General features: G+C 40.2%; 1 protein-coding gene across 6 annotated transcripts in view; it reads right to left on the reverse strand.

Moving 5' to 3' along the window:
• Nptn (neuroplastin) overlaps window positions 1–20,662 on the reverse strand; it is an 80,537-nt gene that overhangs the window by 30,378 nt on the left and 29,497 nt on the right. For all 6 annotated transcript variants that reach the window (XR_012910009.1, XM_075965716.1, XM_075965714.1 and 3 more), the window contains exons 2-3: window positions 7,691–8,038; window positions 2,823–2,991 (exon numbers count right to left, since the gene is read on the reverse strand). Coding sequence is in view for 5 of the 6 variants with exons in the window: in XM_075965716.1 (XP_075821831.1) it covers window positions 2,823–2,991; window positions 7,691–8,038 (517 nt within the window). In the remaining variant the exon portion in view is untranslated. The remainder of the gene's footprint in view (window positions 1–2,822; window positions 2,992–7,690; window positions 8,039–20,662) is intronic.

Raw genomic sequence — 20,662 nt, forward strand, 5'->3', positions numbered from 1 at the left:
CAGCTGGCAGCTATATGGGGAACACAAAACCCAGGGAAAGATTACTGATACCTGCTTCCTTGAAAGAGGTATGAAGTAAATACCAACCAACAACTCCAAATGGTTAACACTTTCCAAACTAAGAAAATTCAGTCAAAGCTAAATTCTCAATTAGCATCAGAAGAAACCACAGTGGAGACAGATTAAGTTGCCACTAAGTGTTGGAGAATATTATTGTATGCTGTGTTACTTTTGTTTATGCTGTGGAATATTTGTTTAATGATGTAAAGACGTTTTGCTTTTGTTTATGCTGCATTTGTTTAACTCTGTGAAGCTGTGATTCTTTTCCTGTCTAAAACACCTGATAAAAAGCCGATCAGCCAATAGCAAGGGTAGATGGGGCTGGTAGGCAGAGTATAAATAAGAGGAGAAACAAGGAAGAGGGAAGCAACGGGAAAACAAAGGGAGAAGTCAGGGGTAAGAGTGAAAATAAGGTAAACATAAGTAAGAAAAGAAAAAAGTCCAGAGGCAAAAGGTAATCATTTAAGTTAAGAAAAGCTGGCAAGAATCAAGTCAAGCTAAAACTAGGCATTCATAACTAAAAATAAGCCTTCATGTGTATTATCTGGGAGTTGGGTGGCAGGCCCCCCTAAAGAGAACAAAGAGTAAAGAACAAAAAAACGATCAACAACAATTAAGCGTATGGTACAGTTGGGAAGGAAAGTACTCCAGAAACAATTCAAAGTAGATGTGGAATCTAACATTGGTACTGAAATAAATAAACTATAATACTTGACCTAAAAGGCAGCCAAGACCTACTACTCTCTGAGCCTTAGTTTTCCCTTCTGAAAAAGGAATGAGGACCTACAAACTCATGTAGATCAATTAAACAAAGGGCATGGAAATCTAAGTGATGTGAAATACTGCAGAATGTCCTTGCTGCTAAGTCCACAGCCTTTCCTGGTCTCCCTTCAGTACTATTTCTTTATATAGTGTCATCCTGCCAAGCAAGATTAGCTGATCCTTTTCCAGATCTCTTTGCAAACAAACTTTCCTAAAGGATGAGTTACCAAGTGTTCTCAACACTCTAAAAGACACCAAATCACTGGCATTCCAGGTAACTAAGACCAGCAAATGCCTTTATTCAGAGGGTGTCTCTACACTACCACCCTCACCTAAGATAACTTTATCGACTGGTCCTGATTAGGTTATGGTGTCATTATTCTTGGAAGACAATTCACTAGAACATCTATCCACAGGAAAGATCCCCTGTTCCAAGAGTTGAGTTTCAAAGGTGACTTTAATTGCTTCTCAAACTACTGAAGTAAGTCGAGGGGCCTGTATTCTAACTAAGGCTCAACTAATACTGACTCCTTGAGCAAATAATTCCCTGTTCTCAGTTTCAGTTTCTTAATTATCATAGTGAGAGGACCATCTATGGCCTTCAACATGACTGCGCACTAGAATCATTTAGAAATCTCTGACAGATTCCTATATCTTACCAGACTAGACTATCCGGGAGAGGGCCAATGCTGAGTACAGTGGTACATGCCTTTGATCACAGTACTCAGGAGGCAGAGGCAGGAAGATCTCTGTGAGTTGGAGGCCAGCCTGTACATAGAGAAGACCAAGACTGGAGGTCCTTCTGTCTATGTGTTGCTTTCATTGGTTAATAAAGGAACTGCTTTGGGCCTATAGCAGAGCTATAGGGGAACAGAGCTAGACAGGGAAAACTAAATGTAATGCTGAGAAGAAGAGGCAGAGGTAGACACCATGGAGCGGCCAGTCAGACATGCCAAATCTTTGCCAGTAAGCCACTGCCACGGGGCTATATACAGATTAACAGAAATGAGTTAAATTAATATAAGAGTTAGCCAATAAGAAGCTAGAGCTAATGGACCAAGTAGTGGTTTAATTAATACAGTTTCTGTGTGATTATTTCAGTTCTGGGAGGCCAGGATGAATAAGCAGCCTTCTCCTACACAAGACAGCCAAGACCACATAAAGAGACCCTGTCTCAAAAAATACATACATACATGCATATATATATACACACACACACACACACACACACACACACACACACACACACACACATACATAAAATCAGGAGAAGGCCAAATGCATCTTGTCAAAGTACATAATTTGGAAAAGAGTTTAGTCCATTGAAATAAATAAGATCATATTGAAATTTTTACAGAAATATTCTCAAATTCATCTCTTCAACATGTACACGTAAAATTCCTAATGAGGCTAAGACACATAGAAAGGCCTTTAAGAGAAGCATGGAAACACATCATTACAGAGGCAGAGGTCTGGTTTAGGAACCAGTTCAACTCACTGTAATAAAATAATTCACAATGTGTCTGTCTTTCTCTCTGTCCCACCCCATTTCACTCTTTTCTGTTGTCTTTTGGAGACAGGGTCTCTCTACATAGTTCTGGCTGTCCGGAAACTCATTGTGGAAAGTAGGCTGGCTTTAAACTCACACAGATCTGCCTGCCTCTGCCACCCAAGTGTTAGGATTACACCCACATCTTTTAAAAAAAAATTGTTTAGTATACACACACACACACACACACACACACACACACACACACACACACACACACACCTTGCCAGAGTTGGTTCTTCCTTCCACCACGTGGATTTCAGAGACTACACTCTGGTTATCAGGTCTGGTAGCAAACACCCTTAACTGCTGAGTCATCTCACCAATTCCAAAAATTATCTTTTAAGTAGCATTTTCATAGTCATAATTACATCATATAAATGATCAAGGTTTATGAACAAGTAATCTTATCCATACTCTCTCCCTTCTTAAGAATGTTAGTCCCTCTCACCTGTATTCCATGTTGCTGACATTCTTACGTGTGGCAGTGAGTTCTACTCCATTCTTTGTCCAGTAGCTGTGCATAAGGGTGTGAGAGCTGGAGGTGAGGTTACACTGCAGGGTAACAGGAAGGAGGGTTTCTCGAATAATGACCTCTTCACTGGTGACAATTCTTGGCTCTGTAATTAGAGTACACAATGACAGAGTTCCATAGCTTTTCATTGTTTGCAGCCCTGGCCTGAGAGTTGAATGGGGTAGGACGGGGAGACTAGAAAAAGAGGGAAGGCAGACAAGACTACAGTAGGACTTTCACTTTACCACTTTGGAGGAAGTTAAAAAAGGAAAAACAATGATCATAAGCAAATGACCACTAGCGCAGACAACAGCCTGAAGACCAGTTGGCCTAGACGTGAAAGAATGAGAGTATTACATGTGCTTGCACTGGTAACAATTCACTTACAGTTTTTGAATACCACAATTTTATGAAGTAAGAACCACCAGACAATTCAGCATCTATAAAAAAAAAATGGAGCTCTACCTTGCAGTTCTGAATGCAAAGGCAGTGTGTCATTTACGTGATAGATTCCTTACTAAGTTACTGGCCTTGGAACAGCAACACATAACACATATATGATTATTCCCACATTGGAAGCTGTTAACCTAGAGCAAACCAACTATGGCCTTCATATAGGAAAGGTACTAGATTTAAAAGTAAACGTCCCATTGTTCTCTTATACTCTTTCAAATTTTGCCGAGGGTAACTTCTTAAAGAACCACTCTTTCTCCAGCCCATATTTATTCCCAAAACAACCTTTTCAGAATTGCACTTTAACACACACTCACTGCAAGACAACACAATTATACTACAGTGCAGTATGTCTTGGCATATGAGTTCCTAAAAACTTCAGAACTGCAAGTCCTTAGACTTTACTCCTCTCTTTAATGGGCTAGAAAAAGTAAAATGACTTGTACAAGGCCATAATTACCATCAGTGGCAAAAATGTCCCTATAAAATACATCTGACTGAGTTTCCTATCCTGCCCCCAACTCTGAACACCACCTAGACCCTCAAAACCTTCACCTCAACACAAAATGAAGACTTTTTTCTTTATGGTTTTATTCTGGGCTTGGATAACTTAAGCTAACACTTTGTCTATAAAAATAACCTTTAATTTGTTAAATAGAACCGATTAAGCAGAAAATTTATAAATCACTTTGAATGGTCTCTGGAAGGCTTATCTTGAAAGAACTTTTAATTTTTTATTTCCATATTATAATCAGGACTATAATGTTTGTGTTTTATCTTTTCCCAGGTCCAACTTTTTTGCTATTTTGGATCAAACATTTTCTTTCAGGTGAAATCTCAACCAATCACCTTTCCCCATTCACATTAAGAAGTATTTGTCTCTTCCCCACACCCCTTTCTCAAATACCCATGGCTGATTTCCCACTTCCTTGTATCTGGCTACTTCTAGTATATATTTCAACAGCAGTTCCCCTCATCATTTTATAAAGAATAGTTCTAAATCTTGAGGACAAAACTGTCTCCCTCTTCTGAGACTGCTTCTTTTTATAGTTGAGAGGAGAAAAGAAGATGGAGAAGTTACAAGATACTTGGAAAATGTAATGCCTTAATGACTTCCTAACCCATGTAACATTTCTGCTTATAATGTTAGTATCTTTTATAATCGTATGATAAAGCAAATCTTGAAAGTGCCTCAGTTAACAAACAGGTTCTAACTTATTTCCAACTCTGATAAAAGGATAACGGTTATCTTCCATTCAGTACTGGTCCTATTTAGTAACAACAAACAAGGTCTCTATATACAAATAATGGAGGCATAGAGGCACTAAGACAAAAGCAGATGCATGTAAACACGTTAGCGCAGTGGTGTCCCATGGTTTCAAGACACACTGGACAGAAGCCAATACCCGGGCTTTAATAAATTGAGCAGAACAGCTGCAAACCCTGCAATGGAAGGCGCACATACACCATCAGCAGAAAGCATCACAATTCCAAGAAAAATTAAAACCAAGCAAAAACGGAAGAGAAAAAGCTAGAACCAGTACTCCACAGAAGAGAAATTAAATATATATGTATATGTATCAAAAGCAACATTAAACTCAAACACACTTTTAAGTTTTCACTAAATTTTTATTGTCCAATTTCACTTTCTGTCCCACTTGGGAATCTCCGGGTTCTTCCTCTCAGATTGCACTGAGAAAGGGTGAACTCTGAGAATGAGGCCAAGAGTTTCCAGATGTTTACATACAAGGAGGCAAAGTAAATGCTACTCTTACCTGTGACGATGCAAATGGTCATTGCAGCTCAGGGAAATTAAGAAGGTGATGAAAGCAATCTGGTAGACTTTCTGCCAAGAAATCTTAGAAGGCAAAAGAAAGTACTTTTTCCCTTAAATGTTAAGGATCCAGGAGAGAGTCAGCTAGGAGCAAGTTGATTAGCTTTAAATATGATTATGTATCAAAGGAGGATTATAGGTGGGGTGACCTGACTCCTGATTGCTGAGTTTCTTGGCTACAGTACTCCATTTGTATTCTACACCAAGATGAAGGTGAGACATTTATTTCTGTGGCCCAGTGCTACCCAGTGAAAAGTCCAAGAGAGACGAACATTTAAAAATTCAAATATTTTTATCTGTCACTGACTCCTATTTTAGAAGTGTCAGGTAGGACCCTTACCCTAGTCACCATGTGTGTGTAAAGAACATATGGCAAAGAAAGCCTAAAAACTGGACCCATTCTCTTCTGGTTTACATTATTCAAAGACCTTTGGAAAAAGTACGGCTGGTATGCCAATTTTAGAAGAGTCCAATCTCCCTGTGGAAGCAATGTTTCTAGGGAGGCCTAAAATTACAGAACAATTCAATTAAAGTTAAATTCATGATGTTATAGCTAATTTGTGTTAATCAACTAATGTGGATATTCAGGAAGAGATTAGCTAGGCAGGTTGTAGCTTAACTTATGTAACCTATAAGTTAATAAAATTATTTCTAAGTAATTTGGGGAAGTACTATATACTCTAAGGAACTAATACATAGGTAACCCCAAAGACCTATTTTTATACCCCCTAGACATGGTCTTTTTAGCTACAAGTTAAGGTTAGTGGAAATAAAACTACCAAATATCCAGTCTATGACTATAATCTACAAACCTTTGTGGCCATTTGGATAATTCGGCTTTTGTTTAAGGAAAGGAGCACGGGAACAGGAGAAGGATGCGTGCAAGGGGAAAAATTGTTTTAAAAATAAAAAGAATAAGAAAAATTGCTGGGTTAATATTTCCCATTTTCACAGACAGGTTTTCTTTTCCCCGTCACAGAAGCAGGTTCTCTGATTCAGCAGTGACAACTGCAATAGCTTCTCAGTCTCCCTTTCAGACCCCTCTCCCTGTTTTCCAAGTGGATACAAAACAGACACTAATTTGCTATTTTCCTATTAATATATATATATTCAGAGTCCCTCTCCTATTGCTGTTATCACCAAACTTCACAAAAAAATACTGAACTTCATTCTCTCTAAATAAGTCAGTTCTTCATACTAAAAATGGCTATAGGTCTCTCACTGAGCCATTCATACGAGGCCCTTCCAAGAAACTGAGAATGCCCCTCAATCATAAACAAGCCAAATGCAGGATTAGAACCCTTCCTGGAGAGAGCACTGATTTTGTGGTGGGCTCTCTGTTTCCTGCCATGCAGGAAGAGTTTCAGAAAGAGAACTGGCCACCCAAACCTAACTTGTACAACAGACAAAGGACTCAAGAGGATTGGTGTTGAGATTTAAGGTAGGTCTTTCTTTCTCCTTTCTTTTTATCTTTTTTCTTTTTTTCTCTTTCCTTCCTTTTCTTTCTTTCTTCCTTCTTTCTAGACAGTGAGAATGTTTTTTAACTATCTTAGGGTTTATAGGATAAAGGAATTTTTTGCAAATATCAGAGTCAAGCTGTCTGTGAATAGCAATCAGATGGAATTCTGATTTTTAAGACAGTGTGATAGTTTTAAAAAACAACGTAATTTGCAGCTTCAGACCACCTACCTCCTCAGAGTAAGACTAAGGGAGAGAATCTCAGGCAGCTACTTTAAAGAAAACAGTTTCAGTAAGAACTGTGCTGTTGCATTGAGGGCTGCTGTCAGAGAAGCACATGCCACTGCTTTAGAAAAGAAAAAGAGCTGGAGCTATGGAATATTCAAGCTTACATGCCACCCAACAAAACACACACCACTACACTGCACCATGGCAACATTCCCATCAACAGAACAGGATAACACCAAGTCACAGGGAGGCAAAAAGCTGGGCAGACACAAACTTAAAACCATAGAGGTGAAGGCAGCTAGCTATTCAGAGAACTTCCAACAAATGAACAGGGGAAATAAAAAGTAGTTAGAGTGGGGAAAGAAACAAAAATAGAAAGGCACCAGAAAAGCAATCAGCAAAAGGATAGCAGGAAACCTACTACAAAATTAAAGAGGAGGGAAAGAAACAGTTTCAACACTACCCTCATTTGACTGCCTGGCATTTATGCTTTAAAAAAAAAAATTGCTTCCCCAGTTCTCCCTCCCCACCTCTTCCCAGCGCAGCTGACTTTGGTTAGTCAGGATTTCCTCAAGTTCTTTGTTCCTGAGGAGAAAGACACAGAGAAGGGTTGGGGGATAAGGGAAGTAGAAAGGACGGCAAATTTAAAAAAAAAAAAAATGCCACAAATGTTTTCATACACTACAACCAGAAGGGTCGTGGATTTGAAAAAACAAAGACAAGGGGTAGGGTTAGCGATCATACTGGGATAGAGGGAAAGGAAGCAGAAGGGAAGGGTCATTGGGCCACCTCTAAAGACTACAGTACTACTACTGTAGGGTGCTGGACTCACTCTGAAGGACGCTTATGGTGGCCTGGGCTCGAATCCATGTTATGGAAGGGTTTTGCCTCAAGTCATTCCTCTTGGGGTCGTTGCTGGCCCTGCACTCGTAAGTCCCAGAGTCCTCCAAGGTGAGCCGGGTTATTCTCAGCACACTCACGCCGTTTGACCCGTAGGCGGTGTTTACGGTGACACGGCGCTTCCGAGCACCGTCCCACAGCTGTCTGAAAGACTCTGCCCGGTTGACTTCTGCGTACCACCACTGGATCTCTGGCGTGGGGCTCCCGACCACGTCACAGTACAGCTCAAAGGCGTCCCCCGTGAGCTTAGTTTCTGACATGGGCGACTTGACAAACCCAGCTAGAGGGAGGGGGAGCAGGAATGAAGTGACAGGCCAACCAGAAAAAAAAAACAAAAGAATCAACAGGTGTTAATAATTTAAAGGAAAGAAAAGAAAAGAAAAAAGCAAATGAGTTGCAGAGAACAAAAAAAAGGATTCATTTTTAAACCATAAAGAGACAGTAATAGCAATTCATACAAGCTTTTAGAAGAAGAACCACCCTGGGAAGCTTATGAAGCAAAGGCAGGCCAATTACAAGCTGGGGCAGCCCAGGTGCTGGCCAGGCAGAAGCAAGCCCACTGGAAAGCATTTTAGCAATGGGCCCAGCTGGTAGGAATGAGAAAGCCTTAGGTCTTGGAAAGAGCATCCTTCCATCGAGCACAAAACCATTACCTTTCCAAACTCAGGCAAATGATGGAAGATAACAGGAAGTGGCAATGGGTTTTTATGCCAAGTCAGGATCTTTTTGAATGAGTAAACATTTCATTAGAGATCCAGTATCTTTCCTAGGCCTCAAGAAGAAGTATTAATTAATGTGCTGGTACCTTCTCTTGTTATTCGGAGTCCAAATTTCAGCTGAAGGGCAGTAAAATTCTCACAAGCAGGATACTATCCTTAGTTTAGTCTTTTCCCATCTCTTAATCATTCCTCGGCCCACAGCAAACAGACAGCCCAGCCGTCTATTTCACCTATCTGAATACAGACCCTCAGGAACAGGACAAAGTGACAACTATTGCGCTCAGCTCAGGAGCTGAACCAACACTAATGGCAACCCAATCAATGCCAGTCAAGAGAGGGACAATGCTCTTCATGACCCTGTAAATTCTACTAGTAACATCACCTAAACAGTCGGTCTGAAAATACTTGTGGTTCTTGAAAGGGTCCCCTACAAAGGGTATTTGTCTGGCTGCTAACAGTCAATTCAAAAAGTTTGAGAACTGACAATAATGAATTAAACTGTAGGGTAAAGGTTATGCTTCAACTTGCATTCGAGGCACTGCTCAGCTAAAGCTGATGCCTACGTCTACCTGCCCATAACCTGCTGTCTATAAGGCAAGGTAGTAACAGCAGAAGGAGTTGTTGTTACTATAGTTTTTAAATTATTATCATCACCCAGGCTTATTTTAAAACTTGGAGTAGAGCCTATTGTAGAAAAAACACCACACTGCAACCATGCACTCACTCATTCACTACCCAGGTTTGTTCAAATTTCTACCCATTAGGCAATGCCCTAAGGTGTAAGTCAAGAATTTAGAGGAAGGCATTCTGAGTGGCTTGGCTCATAAATTACCAGGTTAGAATCTGCCAATATTAGACTTAAGAACACTCCAGAGGACAGGGAGAATGAAAATTCAAGTTTTTCTATAGTCTAGAAGCCAAGGATGTAATTAGCTAACTGAAAACAGAGGTTAGTAAGTAGAAATATTCCTGTGTATAACCACTGCAGTATCTGTCTTTGGAAATGAAACCTACTCTGTGGATCCAAGAATACTATGGAGGTGCTGACTGTCATATTCAAGTATACGTCAAGACTCTAAATTCATTCTAGCCTTTCAACTAGCTTTCAGAGTGAATAGTAGAGAAATACAATAATCAACAGGTTACACTGTATGTTATACTTTGAATATGCTATTTGAAACTTCCCCTTTGTATCTAGGATTTATTTCTTGTAATAAACTATCTAATACAAGACCCAACAGGCCAAACAAATGTCAATCTCAGATGCAGAAGTTATTTAATAAATATAGAAAAGAGCCCCAAAGGTTCTATATAGAGCTGAGCTTGCTGCTAGATAAAATACTGATCTAAAAGACCATGTCTCAGTCAGCCTCATGAACTGCTACCAACTGTCAAAAAGCCAACACCTACAAATAGAAGGGAGAGATTACGAAAGATGTTTTTACTATCAGTGTAATCCCCAGTGAAAACTAGTTATTAGTAAATTCTTGAAAAACTGTGAAGATTGTTTTACTTATAAGTCTGACAACTTAATAAATCACATCTTACTCTCTCTGGTACTGTCCATGAAGGTAGAGCTCTTACATCCCTCAAATGCTATATTTATGTACTCGATAATGTCCTAGAAACTATTAGCGGACTTGCATTATTTTCTACTTTCTTCTGAATAGCACAAAGATATTAAACTAAAACCTGCTTAACAATCCGTTGACCAAGCTAATATAAAAAGGATGATCCAAACCAAGAGAGTCCATGAAATTCCAGTGCAATCCCAAATCTCAATAGCACACAATTCAAAGGCATCGAGAAAAGGATGTAAACATGATTCCCACTGCAGAAAACAAAGCAGATTACTCAGCCTGGTCCTGTCACCCCCAGGCAAGACTTCCTACTGAGAAGGGAAAAAAATGTTAATCTAATCCAGTTCAAATGCCTACTTGTAGGTCAGGTTTAGACAAGGCTTTGTGGCACATAATCTGAATCTCAACCCTCAGAAGGCAGAGGCAGGCAGATCTCAGTTTGAAGCCAATTTGGTCTACAGAACAAGTTCCAAGACAGTCAGGGGTACACAGAGAAACCCTATCTCAAAAAAAAAAAAAAGTCTACCCATATCATTCAGCCCAAGTCTAATTTATTATTTGAATTGGTAGATCATAAAATGCAAACTTTTATCAACAAAATTGAAGGAGCTAGAAATAGGGCTTTGTGGTTAATAGTATTTGTTGCTCTTACAGAGGACCTGGGTTTGGTTTCCAAAACCAAATGGGTCTAGTTCCAGAAAATCCAGGGAATCAGCCTCCCTCTTCTGGCCTTATCAGTAACTGCACATTCACATATTGTACAGACACGCAGGCAAAACCATATACATAAAATAAGTCCTTAAAAAAAAGAATGAAGCCAGACGGTGGTGGTGCACGCCTTTAATCCCAGCACTCAGGAGGCAGAGGCAGGCAGATTTCTGTGAGTTCCAGGCCAGCCTGGTCTACAGAGCGAGTTCCAGGACAGGCTCCAAAGCTGCAGAGAAACCCTGTCTCGAAAAAACAAACAAACAACAACAACAACAAAAAAAAAAGAATGAAACTATCTTTAAACAGACAAGGGATTTATATAAGGGCTTCTTTTGTGCTTTTATTGAAAAATAAAATACAGGGGTTAAATATTAGAGAAAAAACCCGAGAGATCCCCAGAGCACAGAAGAAACATCACCTGACCTTCTTCTCCACCTTCCCCGAAAGAAACTGCTGTGCTCATCTCTTTAAGCCCTTCCTCACTTCTTCTGTGTGTTCCTCTATTTTCCTCTGAGTTGGCTAGAAAACTCTATAGTCCACTCTACTGTCGGTCTTACAGTGACAACACAAACAAGGGCTAACCTTCTACATTCTAAAGCCACTATTATTAATAAATATTAATAGGCAATATTTTCTTTCCTTAATATATTCTTAATTCTTTGAAAATTTTATTTTAATCATATTTACTCTTTCCTCACTATATTCCCTTAATCTCCCAGGTTCAGTCCTATCTCTTTTTTTTCTCTTTTTAATAATACAATTTATTTTTATTTTATGCCCACTGGTATTTTGCCTGCATGTATGTCTGTGTGAAGGTGTCAGAAACCCTAGCTCTGGAGCTACAGACAGTTGTGAGCTGCCATGTGGGTGCTGGGAATTGAACCTGTGTCATCTAGAATAGCCAGTGTTCTCAACTGCTGAGTCATCTCTCCAGTACCCACCCCTTGCCTCTTTTAAAATGACCTCCACTCCACTTTGAGATGCCTATGGATGTGGGACCATCTATTGGAGTGTGGTCTATCTAGCAAGGGTCCATACTTTTTTTTTTTTTTTTTTTGGTTTTTCAAGACAGGGTTTCTCTGTAGCTTTGGAGCCTGTCCCGGAACTAGCTCTTGTAGACCAGGCTGACCTCAAACTCTCAGAGATCCGCCTGCCTCTGCCTCCCGAGTGCTGGGATTAATGGCATGTGCCACACCACTGCCTGGCCAAGGGGCCATACTCTTTTTTTTTTTTTTTATGTATACAGCATTCTGTGTGCCTACAGGCTGGAAGAGGGCACCAGATCTCATTACAGATGGTTGTAAACCACCAATTGGTTGCTGGGAATTGAACACAGGACCTTTGAAGAGCAGTCAGTGCTCTTAACCTCTGAGCCATACTCTTAAATAAGGCTCTTATTTAACCTCTGAGCCATACTCTTAAATAAACAAAAAACCAAAGAGTTTTCTCTCCTCCAGAAGCCATTAACTTTAAATAACTCCTTAGTCAAGGATGGAGGTTCATGAGCTCCTTCCTGATCCAAGGCAACATTTCCTAAGTATGTGTTATATTGCAGGCACTCTACATTATTCCCAATACTGCCTTTTGTTTGTTTGGTTTTGGAGACAGGGTTTCTCTGTCTAGCCCTGGCTATCCTGGTACTTACTCTGTAGATCAGGCTGACCTCAAACTAAGAATCAGTCCCCCTCTGACTCCTGAATGCTGGTATTAAAGTCATTCACCACCACATTCAACTTTTCTGCTTTATAAGATAGGTATTATTGAAACCCTTACAGACTGAACTATGGTCCAAAAATGCTAAGTGTTACAAAGCTGGGGGTGTAGTTCAGTGCTAAGAGTGCTTGCCTAAGCTCTTACTTGGGTTTGAATCCCTTGCACTGAAAGAGTGGGGGAAGAATATTTTGCCCATCATCAAGAGAGTCTAGCATAGAACCCAGGTATGTCTGAAGTCAAAGCATGGTATCTTAACACTGTCTACAAATGCAGTCAATGTGTCTTACAAGGTTAGACAAGTTTTTGTAATCATTTAAAAGTAAATTAAAGATATACTTTATCATTTAATTTAGTAAATTAGTTGGTTTATTCTTGAACACAAAACACTAGACAGCCTCCACTAGAATGACTTAACCAATACCACTTTAGTGGCTAAGCCTGAGCGTACCTAGGACTAAAGTGTCGTTAATTCTGACTCCAAGGCTCCTTCCCACAAACAGTACTGACTCCACAGAAACTACAATATTCCTTGATGGCTGAACACTTCTCAAAAAAGCATGTCTATTTCCTCTCCAAACGGGAAAAGAAAGAACAACTTCTCTGTAAAGCACTGGGAAATAAATCATAATTTGCAAGGGAAAGTTATTAGCAATCATCTAATTCTCATCATCAACCCAAAATTAGGTCCAATTCAGACGAACTAGCTTTCAGAAGCAGCTCAGAAACTGATTCACTGCCCTGCCTTTCATCACCAAGGGCTTTCAAACAAACTACCCTCAACATGGAAGTACACAACTGCCTGAAGTTAGGAACCATCAGAAGCAGTGATTTGAACAATGATACAGATATTTTAGGGAGGAAAGGAGGGAGTGGAAGCTGGTGTTAAAGTGGGGTGAAATGGGGGCAGCAAAACCCAGAGAAGTGTAATGAAAAATTGCATAGCTGAGGTTGGGGGATGGGAAGGAAATGACAGCTGGGGCTAGCAGCAGGGAAAAAGAGGAGCTCTTCAGCTCAGGAAAAACTGGATATGTAGATATGAACAGAGTGCAAAGAGAAATGGAACACAGAAGAAGACCCAAGCTAAACCCAATCTCAAGAAAACTATCTCCACATACACCTTAAAAAAAGAAAAAGGAATTTTTAACACCAAATTCTCACTTGCCTTCAAGGCAACCAAGGTACAAGTAACATTAACTGACTACTGCCAAGGTCAGGCCTTTAAATCTTGCCTATACTTGACAGTATCAAAAAAGGGGGTGGGGAGGGAAGGAGGGAGGGAGGGAGATGCTGTTCTCTCCTTCATATCTCAAAATAAAAAAAATGATGGCAAAAGATTCAAGAAACTGTCTATTCTCTTCTCTCTCATACACAGACAAATTCAAATCACCTACCTCAAAAACACTGAGCAGGACCTACTGATAGCTCAATGTGGTTACAGGGAATGAGTATTTCAAATCTGCATGGATTACCATAAAAATGTCACAGACCTATCTTTACTGTTAATTAAGCAGACCGTGCATCACTATCACTTAACACCAAACTGGTCAAAAGTCCACAGGCACTCATTCCATGTATTCCAACCAAGGATAAGGCAGTCCTGAAGACCTCAAATAGGACAACAGAAGATGTTGGGGAAGGAGGGAATGCTGGTGAACTCTTGGATTATCCTGATCATTAGTACTAGGTAGAGATGTCAGTCATCACAAAGCATTTTCCAAATTCAAGCCTGTGCCTTTCAATCAAGCAAACATGTCAAAAGTGTATTAAGATCATTATAAGCCAAAGCCTACCTTTGATTCTAAAATTATACCATCCAAAATAGCAACAGGACTTCGGCTAGCATAAATTAACTAGCTTTTCTGATTTGGAAAAATTGGGAAATCTAGTTGATCCCAAAAGATAATAAATCTGCATAGTGTAGTGATTAAATTTAACAAATAAAATGCCTGGGTTCACATGGGGTCCTGTTACTAACTGTCTAACCTTAGGTAAGTGGCCTAACCTCTCTGAGCTTCATCTGCTTAATCTGTAAAAAGGAGCTAATAATAGCAATTTCCTTGGGGGGTTATTGTGAGGATTAAATAAAACAACACAGCTTACAACAAACAGCACAGGACACATACTAAGCACTCAATAATGTTACCTATTATTGTAAGCCTCCAAAGAAATAAATGCTGAACAGGCTGCATACAGCAACCTTCAGCATTATTTTCACAACAGCCTAAGAAACAGAACATCACAAACACGATAAATTTAACTTAGAATTCAACTTTTTAAAAAAGTAACGAACTTTTCAAATAAAATGAGGACCACTGTGGCAATGTAAACAGGACAATGTAAAGTAAGAGAATTCTTCAATCCTTCCTACTCTTAGAGCAAACTAGACTTGATACAGTGGTAACAATAGACACAGGAGGGGGCTGGAGAGATGGCTCAGAGGTTAAGAGCACTGATTGCTCTTCCAGAGGTCTTGAGTTCAATTCCCAGCAACCACATGGTGGCTCACAACCATCTATAATGAGATCCGGTTCCCTCTTCTGGCATACAAACATACATGGAAGGAATGTTGTATACATAATAAATAAATAGAAAAAAAACAATAGACACAGGAATGTTGATACAAGAAATTGGCAGCTGCTCAGAGATATAAGCCACTGAACCTGAAAGATTATGAACAATGGGGGAAATCCAGTAAGAGCAGAGTTAGTACAACATTCTAGTCCAGTCCAGACTACAAATAAAACCCTGCCTCAGAAACACAGAGAGAGAGAGAGAGAGAGAGAGAGAGAGAGAGAGAGAGAGAGAGAGCGCGAGAGCGAGAGAGAACACATATTCTCCTTATGAAAGTAACAAGTTCAGGTGGGGAAATGAAGCAGCCACAAGCATTTGTCAAGCTATTTTTCCTTTGAAGCATTAGTAACCCACTTTATTGGGAGGTTTTGTTTATGTTAGCCCAGGCTGGCCTTGACCTCACCATCCTATTGCCTCAGACTCCTGAGTGGGGGATTATAGTGGTGGGCCACCTAGCAGAAAGGTGACTCATTTTTTAATTCCACAAATAACTCTCAAGCTGCTAGGGTACTTGAGCCCAGCAGAGCTTGTTTTCTGATCTGTTTATAAGCCAAAGAACGTGCATAATGAAAGGTTTGGCTCAAAAAGTAAACCCTCTCATACTTATGCAAATGCTTATTTTAAAAGCTTTTTTATCCCAAAAGACCAACAAAATGGTACTCTTTGAGAACAGAAGCAATTTTAAAAAAAGGAAAAAATTGTAGATGAAGAGCATTTTAGAAATAAATTTCAGCTGATCCTATGGCTAGGTTTGTTTTTTTTTTAATTTGGTTTTTCGAGACAGGGTTTCTCTATAGCTTTGGTGCCTGTCCCAGAACTAGCTCTTTTTTTTTTAATTTTTTTTAAATTTATTTATTTATTAAGGATTTCTGCCTCCTCCCCGCCACCGCCTCCCATTTCCCTCCCCCTCCCCCGATCAAGTCCCCCTCCCTCATCTGCTCGAAGAGCAATCAGGGTTCCCTGACCTGTGGGAAGTCCAAGGATCACCCACTTCTATCCAGGTCTAGTAAGGTGAGCATCCAAACTGCCTAGGCTCCCCCAAAGCCAGTACGTGCAGTAGGGTCAAAAACCCACTGCCATTGTTCTTGAGTTCTCAGTAGTCCTCATTGTCCGCTATGTTCAGCTAGTCCGGTTTTATCCCATGCTTTTTCAGACCCAGGCCAGCTGGCCTTGGTGAGTTCCCGATAGAACATCCCCATTGTCTCAGTGTGTGGGTGCACCCCTCGCGGTCCTGAGTTCCTTGCTCGTGCTCCCTCTCCTTCTGCTCCTGATTTGGACCTTGAGATTTCTGTCCGGTGCTCCAATGTGGGTCTCTGTCTTTGTCTCCTTTCATCGCCTGATGAAGGTTAATATTCAGGAGGATGCCTATGTGTTTGTCTTTGGATTCACCTTCTTATTTAGCTTCTCTAGGAACATGAATTATAAGCTCAATGTCCTTTATTTATGGCTAGAAACCAAATATGAGTGAGTACATCCCATGTTCCTCTTTTGGGGTCTGGCTACCTCACTCTGGATAGTGTTTTCTATTTCCATCCATTTGTATGCAAAATTCAAGAAGTCCTTGTTTTTTACTGCTGAGTAATACTCTAATATGTATATATTCCATACTTTCTTCATCCATTCTTCCGTTGAAGGGCATCTAGGTTGTTTCCAGGTTCTGGCTATTACAAACAATGCTGCTATGAACATAGTTGAGCATATACTTTTGTTTTATGATAGGGCCTCTCTTGGGAATATTCCCAAGAGTGGTATTGCTGGATCCAGGGGTAGGTTGATCCCGAATTTCCTGAGAAACCGCCACACTGCTTCCCAGAGTGGTTGCACAAGTTTGCATTCCCACCAGCAATGGGTGAGTGTACCCCTTTCTCCACAACCTCTCCAGCAAAGGCTATCATTGGTGTTTTTTATTTTACCTATGGCTAGGTTTTATTGAAAACAAAATGTGAATGATATGCTATAAAGGTTGAATATACCAACTTGCTAATTTTTTGCATGACTAACATTAAGTCATGCTTCTGATTCTTTTAGGATTATCTGTGTACACCCTTGCAAGATTCACTTTTAGCAAAGAATTCTGCTGTCAGTTTAACAACAACAGCAACAAATACACCTGTCTTCAGTATCTGCCAACCCTCAATACATGATCAGGCATCCTCTACCAGGCCTCAGGTAAGGTTTGACCACTCTAGTCTATCTTCAGGAGAATTCTGTTTAAAACCAGGCAAGGGGGCACGACTTTAATTCCACTACTTGCAGTCATAGGCAGGTGGATCTCTTTGAGTTTTAAGGCCAGTTTGCATATGTGTTCCAGGACAGCCAGGGCTACATAGTTAGAAACTGTTTTTTAAAAAGAATCCTGTTACTCAAGAACAATGGCAATGGGTTTCTGATCCTACTGCACGTACTGGCTTTGTGGGAGCCTAGGCAGTTTGGATGCTCACCTTACTAGACCTGGATGGAGGTGGGGGTTCCTTGGACTTCCCACAGGGCAGGGAACCCTGATTGCTCTTCGGGCTGATGGGGGGGACCTAATTGGGGGAGGGAGAAGGAAATGGGAGGCGGTGGGGAGGAAGAGACAGAAATCTTAAATAAATAAACAAACAAACAAACAAATAAATAAAAGAATCCTGTTAGGTTGGTTTGTTCTGAATCCCCCACCATTCTCCTCAGCTATAAATTCCAGCTTACTGTGCTGTATTCAGGGTGGAACCTAACCCTCTACTGTAAAGTACCACTGAAGTTGTCCCTGTATTTACTGTCTAAACAAAGTCTAAACAAACCATTCTCAGAAACTATGAGAAATTTTAAAAAGCTCATCTCCACTACTTTTTCTGTGAGGCATAACTTTCTACAGTGTTAACTTCTAATAACAAGTTCAACGTCTCTGACAACTTCTTACAATCAGTTTTAAATCATAAAGGTACAGTTTATGATGGATCTGATGGTTCACACTTAGAAGTCTAGAATTCTGATGACTGAGGTAGGAGGAGTGCTATGAGGCCAGCTGGCGCTACGGAGACCTTGCCTCAAACACAAAACAAAAAAAAATCCAACACCACACAATTCATCTCATTCTGCCATCACAACAAATCCCGTGAGCATAACACCAGCTGTTCAAACTGATCAGATAATCTAGGAAAATATTTAGTTCAAAGAAGTAGCAAACCTGTGCGTGAGTAGGGGGGCTCAAGAGGAGAGAGACGGGAGTGGTTTCTGTTTGCTTTTTGGAGATGGGGTTTTTCTGTGTAGTCTTGGCTGTCCTGGAACGTACATTGTAGAACTGTAGACCAGGCCAGCATTCAACTCAGAGATCCAGCTGCCTTTGCCTCCCTGGAAAGCTGAGATTAAAGGCCTTTGCCACCATCGACTGCTTTCTCTTTTTTTTAAAACATTCAGCACTCAATTACATTGTACAGTGGGAAATTTCTTATTCACCTTTTAGGCTGTTAGGTGACAGTAGTTCTCCTTCAGCTACTGAACTTTTTTCTAAACAGAAATTTTGTTGCTATAGACCAAAGGCAAAATTTCCTTAGATGATAAAACTGGAGAGCAGTGATTCTTGGACTTTTTCATGTATCAAAATCATTTGGAGAGCTTACTAAAACAGACTGCTTACTCCAACCCCAGAGTTCCTGACTTTGTCAATATGAAGTGAGGCCTGAGAGAATATGTTCAAATTCTGATGCTAATACATACATCTGGTCCAGGGACCAAACTTTAATGTCTAAGATACTCTTAAACGGCTACAAACCCAAGTTGTTCAAACAGAAGGAAAGTAAGAGAATTTAAGCCACAAAGTTATTTTAAAAACTATATAAAGGTTCTTCCAGAAGGTGAGTTTATGTTCCAAGACCAAAAGTAAAAACAAAAGACTCCAAAGCCATGACTTTCGCTTTGTAGTTGTATGTTTGGTTTTGATACAGGGTCTGACACAGCTCAGATGGCCCTCAAACTACCAACGTAGCCAGCACTGGCTCTGAACTCCTGATCTTCCTCCCTTGGCTTCCAGAGGGGTAAGGATTAAAAACAAATGCTGCCATCCCTGGTGTGTCTTGTCTTTTCAATTTATTAATCTATAAACTGAGAACATACCTGCAATATAATTTGTTTGCTGAAGACTCATTTTCCAAGTGTATAAGAACAGTTTTTAAACTTTGTCGCTTAAAATCTGAGATACTGCATGTTGACAGAGTCAGGAAAAAAAATAACAATAACAACAACAACAACAAAAAATTCTATCTGGTTAAAAGTCTTGAAAGGCTTGGGTGTGGTGGCACATGCCTTAATCCCCAGCACTGAAGAGGCAGAAGGAGGCATATCTCTGTAAATTTTGAGGCCAGCCTGCTCTACACTGTGAGTTCCAAGACAGCCAGAGCTACACAGTGAGATCGGGGGAATGAGGGATAGGGATCTCCTGAAGAAAAAAAAACTACAACTCAGAATAGAAGGAATACATCTCAACATAATGAAGGCTATACACTACAAGCCTACAATGTTTCATTGAATGGGGGTGGGTGGAGAACCTCGAAAGCATTTCTACTAAAAGCAAGAACAAGGCATAGAATAGATGTTTATTTTCTCCACTCTCATTCAATATAGTACTGGACGTTTAAGCTAGAGTAGTAAGACAAGGGAAGTAAATAATAGGGATGCAGACAAGAAAGGAAGAAATCAGAGTATCTCTATTTGCAGATAGTATTGCATATTCCATACATAAGAGACCCTAAAAACTCAAAACTCTTAGAACTGTTAACACTTTGCACAACATAGCAGGACACAAAATTAACACACAAAAATCAGTAGCTGCCTTATATACCAATGACAAACTGAAAAAGAAATCAGGGAAAAAAAATCTCATTCTCAATGACCTCAAAAACAAAAATGAAAACTGCAGAATAAACCTAACCAAAACTACAAAAGACTCTAAAAATAAAAACTGTAAAATATTAAAAAAAGAAATTCAGAAAACACTAATCAATAAAAAGCTCTCATGTTCTCCAGGCGGTGGTGGCACACGCCTTTAATCCCAACACTTGGGAGGCAGAGGCAGGCGGATCTCTGTGAGTTCAAGACCAGCCTGGTCTACAAGAGCTAGTTCCAGGACAGGCTCCAAAGCAACACAGAGAAACCCTGTGATGGAGGAGGGTCATCTGTCTATGTGTTACTCTCATTGGTTAATAAAGAAACTGCCCTGGCCATTTGATAGGCCAGCCCTTAGGTGGGTGGAGTAGACAGAACAGAATGCTGGGAGGAAGAGGGAAGTGAGGCAGTCGCCATGCCTCTCCTCTCTAAGACAGAGGCTATGGAGCCAGCCGCCAGGTCAGACATGCTCAATCTTTCCCAGTGAGCTACCACTTCGTGGTGCTACACAGATTATTAGAAATGGGTTAATCAAGATGTGAGAATTAGCCAATAAGAGGCTGGAACTAATGGGCCAGGCAGAGTTTAAAAGAATACAGTTTGTCTGTTGTTATTTTGGGTGTAAAGCTAGCCGTGCGGAAGCCAGGCAGGACAAAAAGCAGGCCCACAGCTCCTTCTACAGCCCTGTCTCAAAAAAAAAAAAAAAAAACCCTCTCATGCTAATAAATTGTAAAAATATTGTGAAATCTTACC

This window comes from Microtus pennsylvanicus, chromosome 3, assembly GCF_037038515.1.
Source record: "Microtus pennsylvanicus isolate mMicPen1 chromosome 3, mMicPen1.hap1, whole genome shotgun sequence".
NCBI classification, from domain to species: Eukaryota; Metazoa; Chordata; class Mammalia; order Rodentia; family Cricetidae; genus Microtus; species Microtus pennsylvanicus.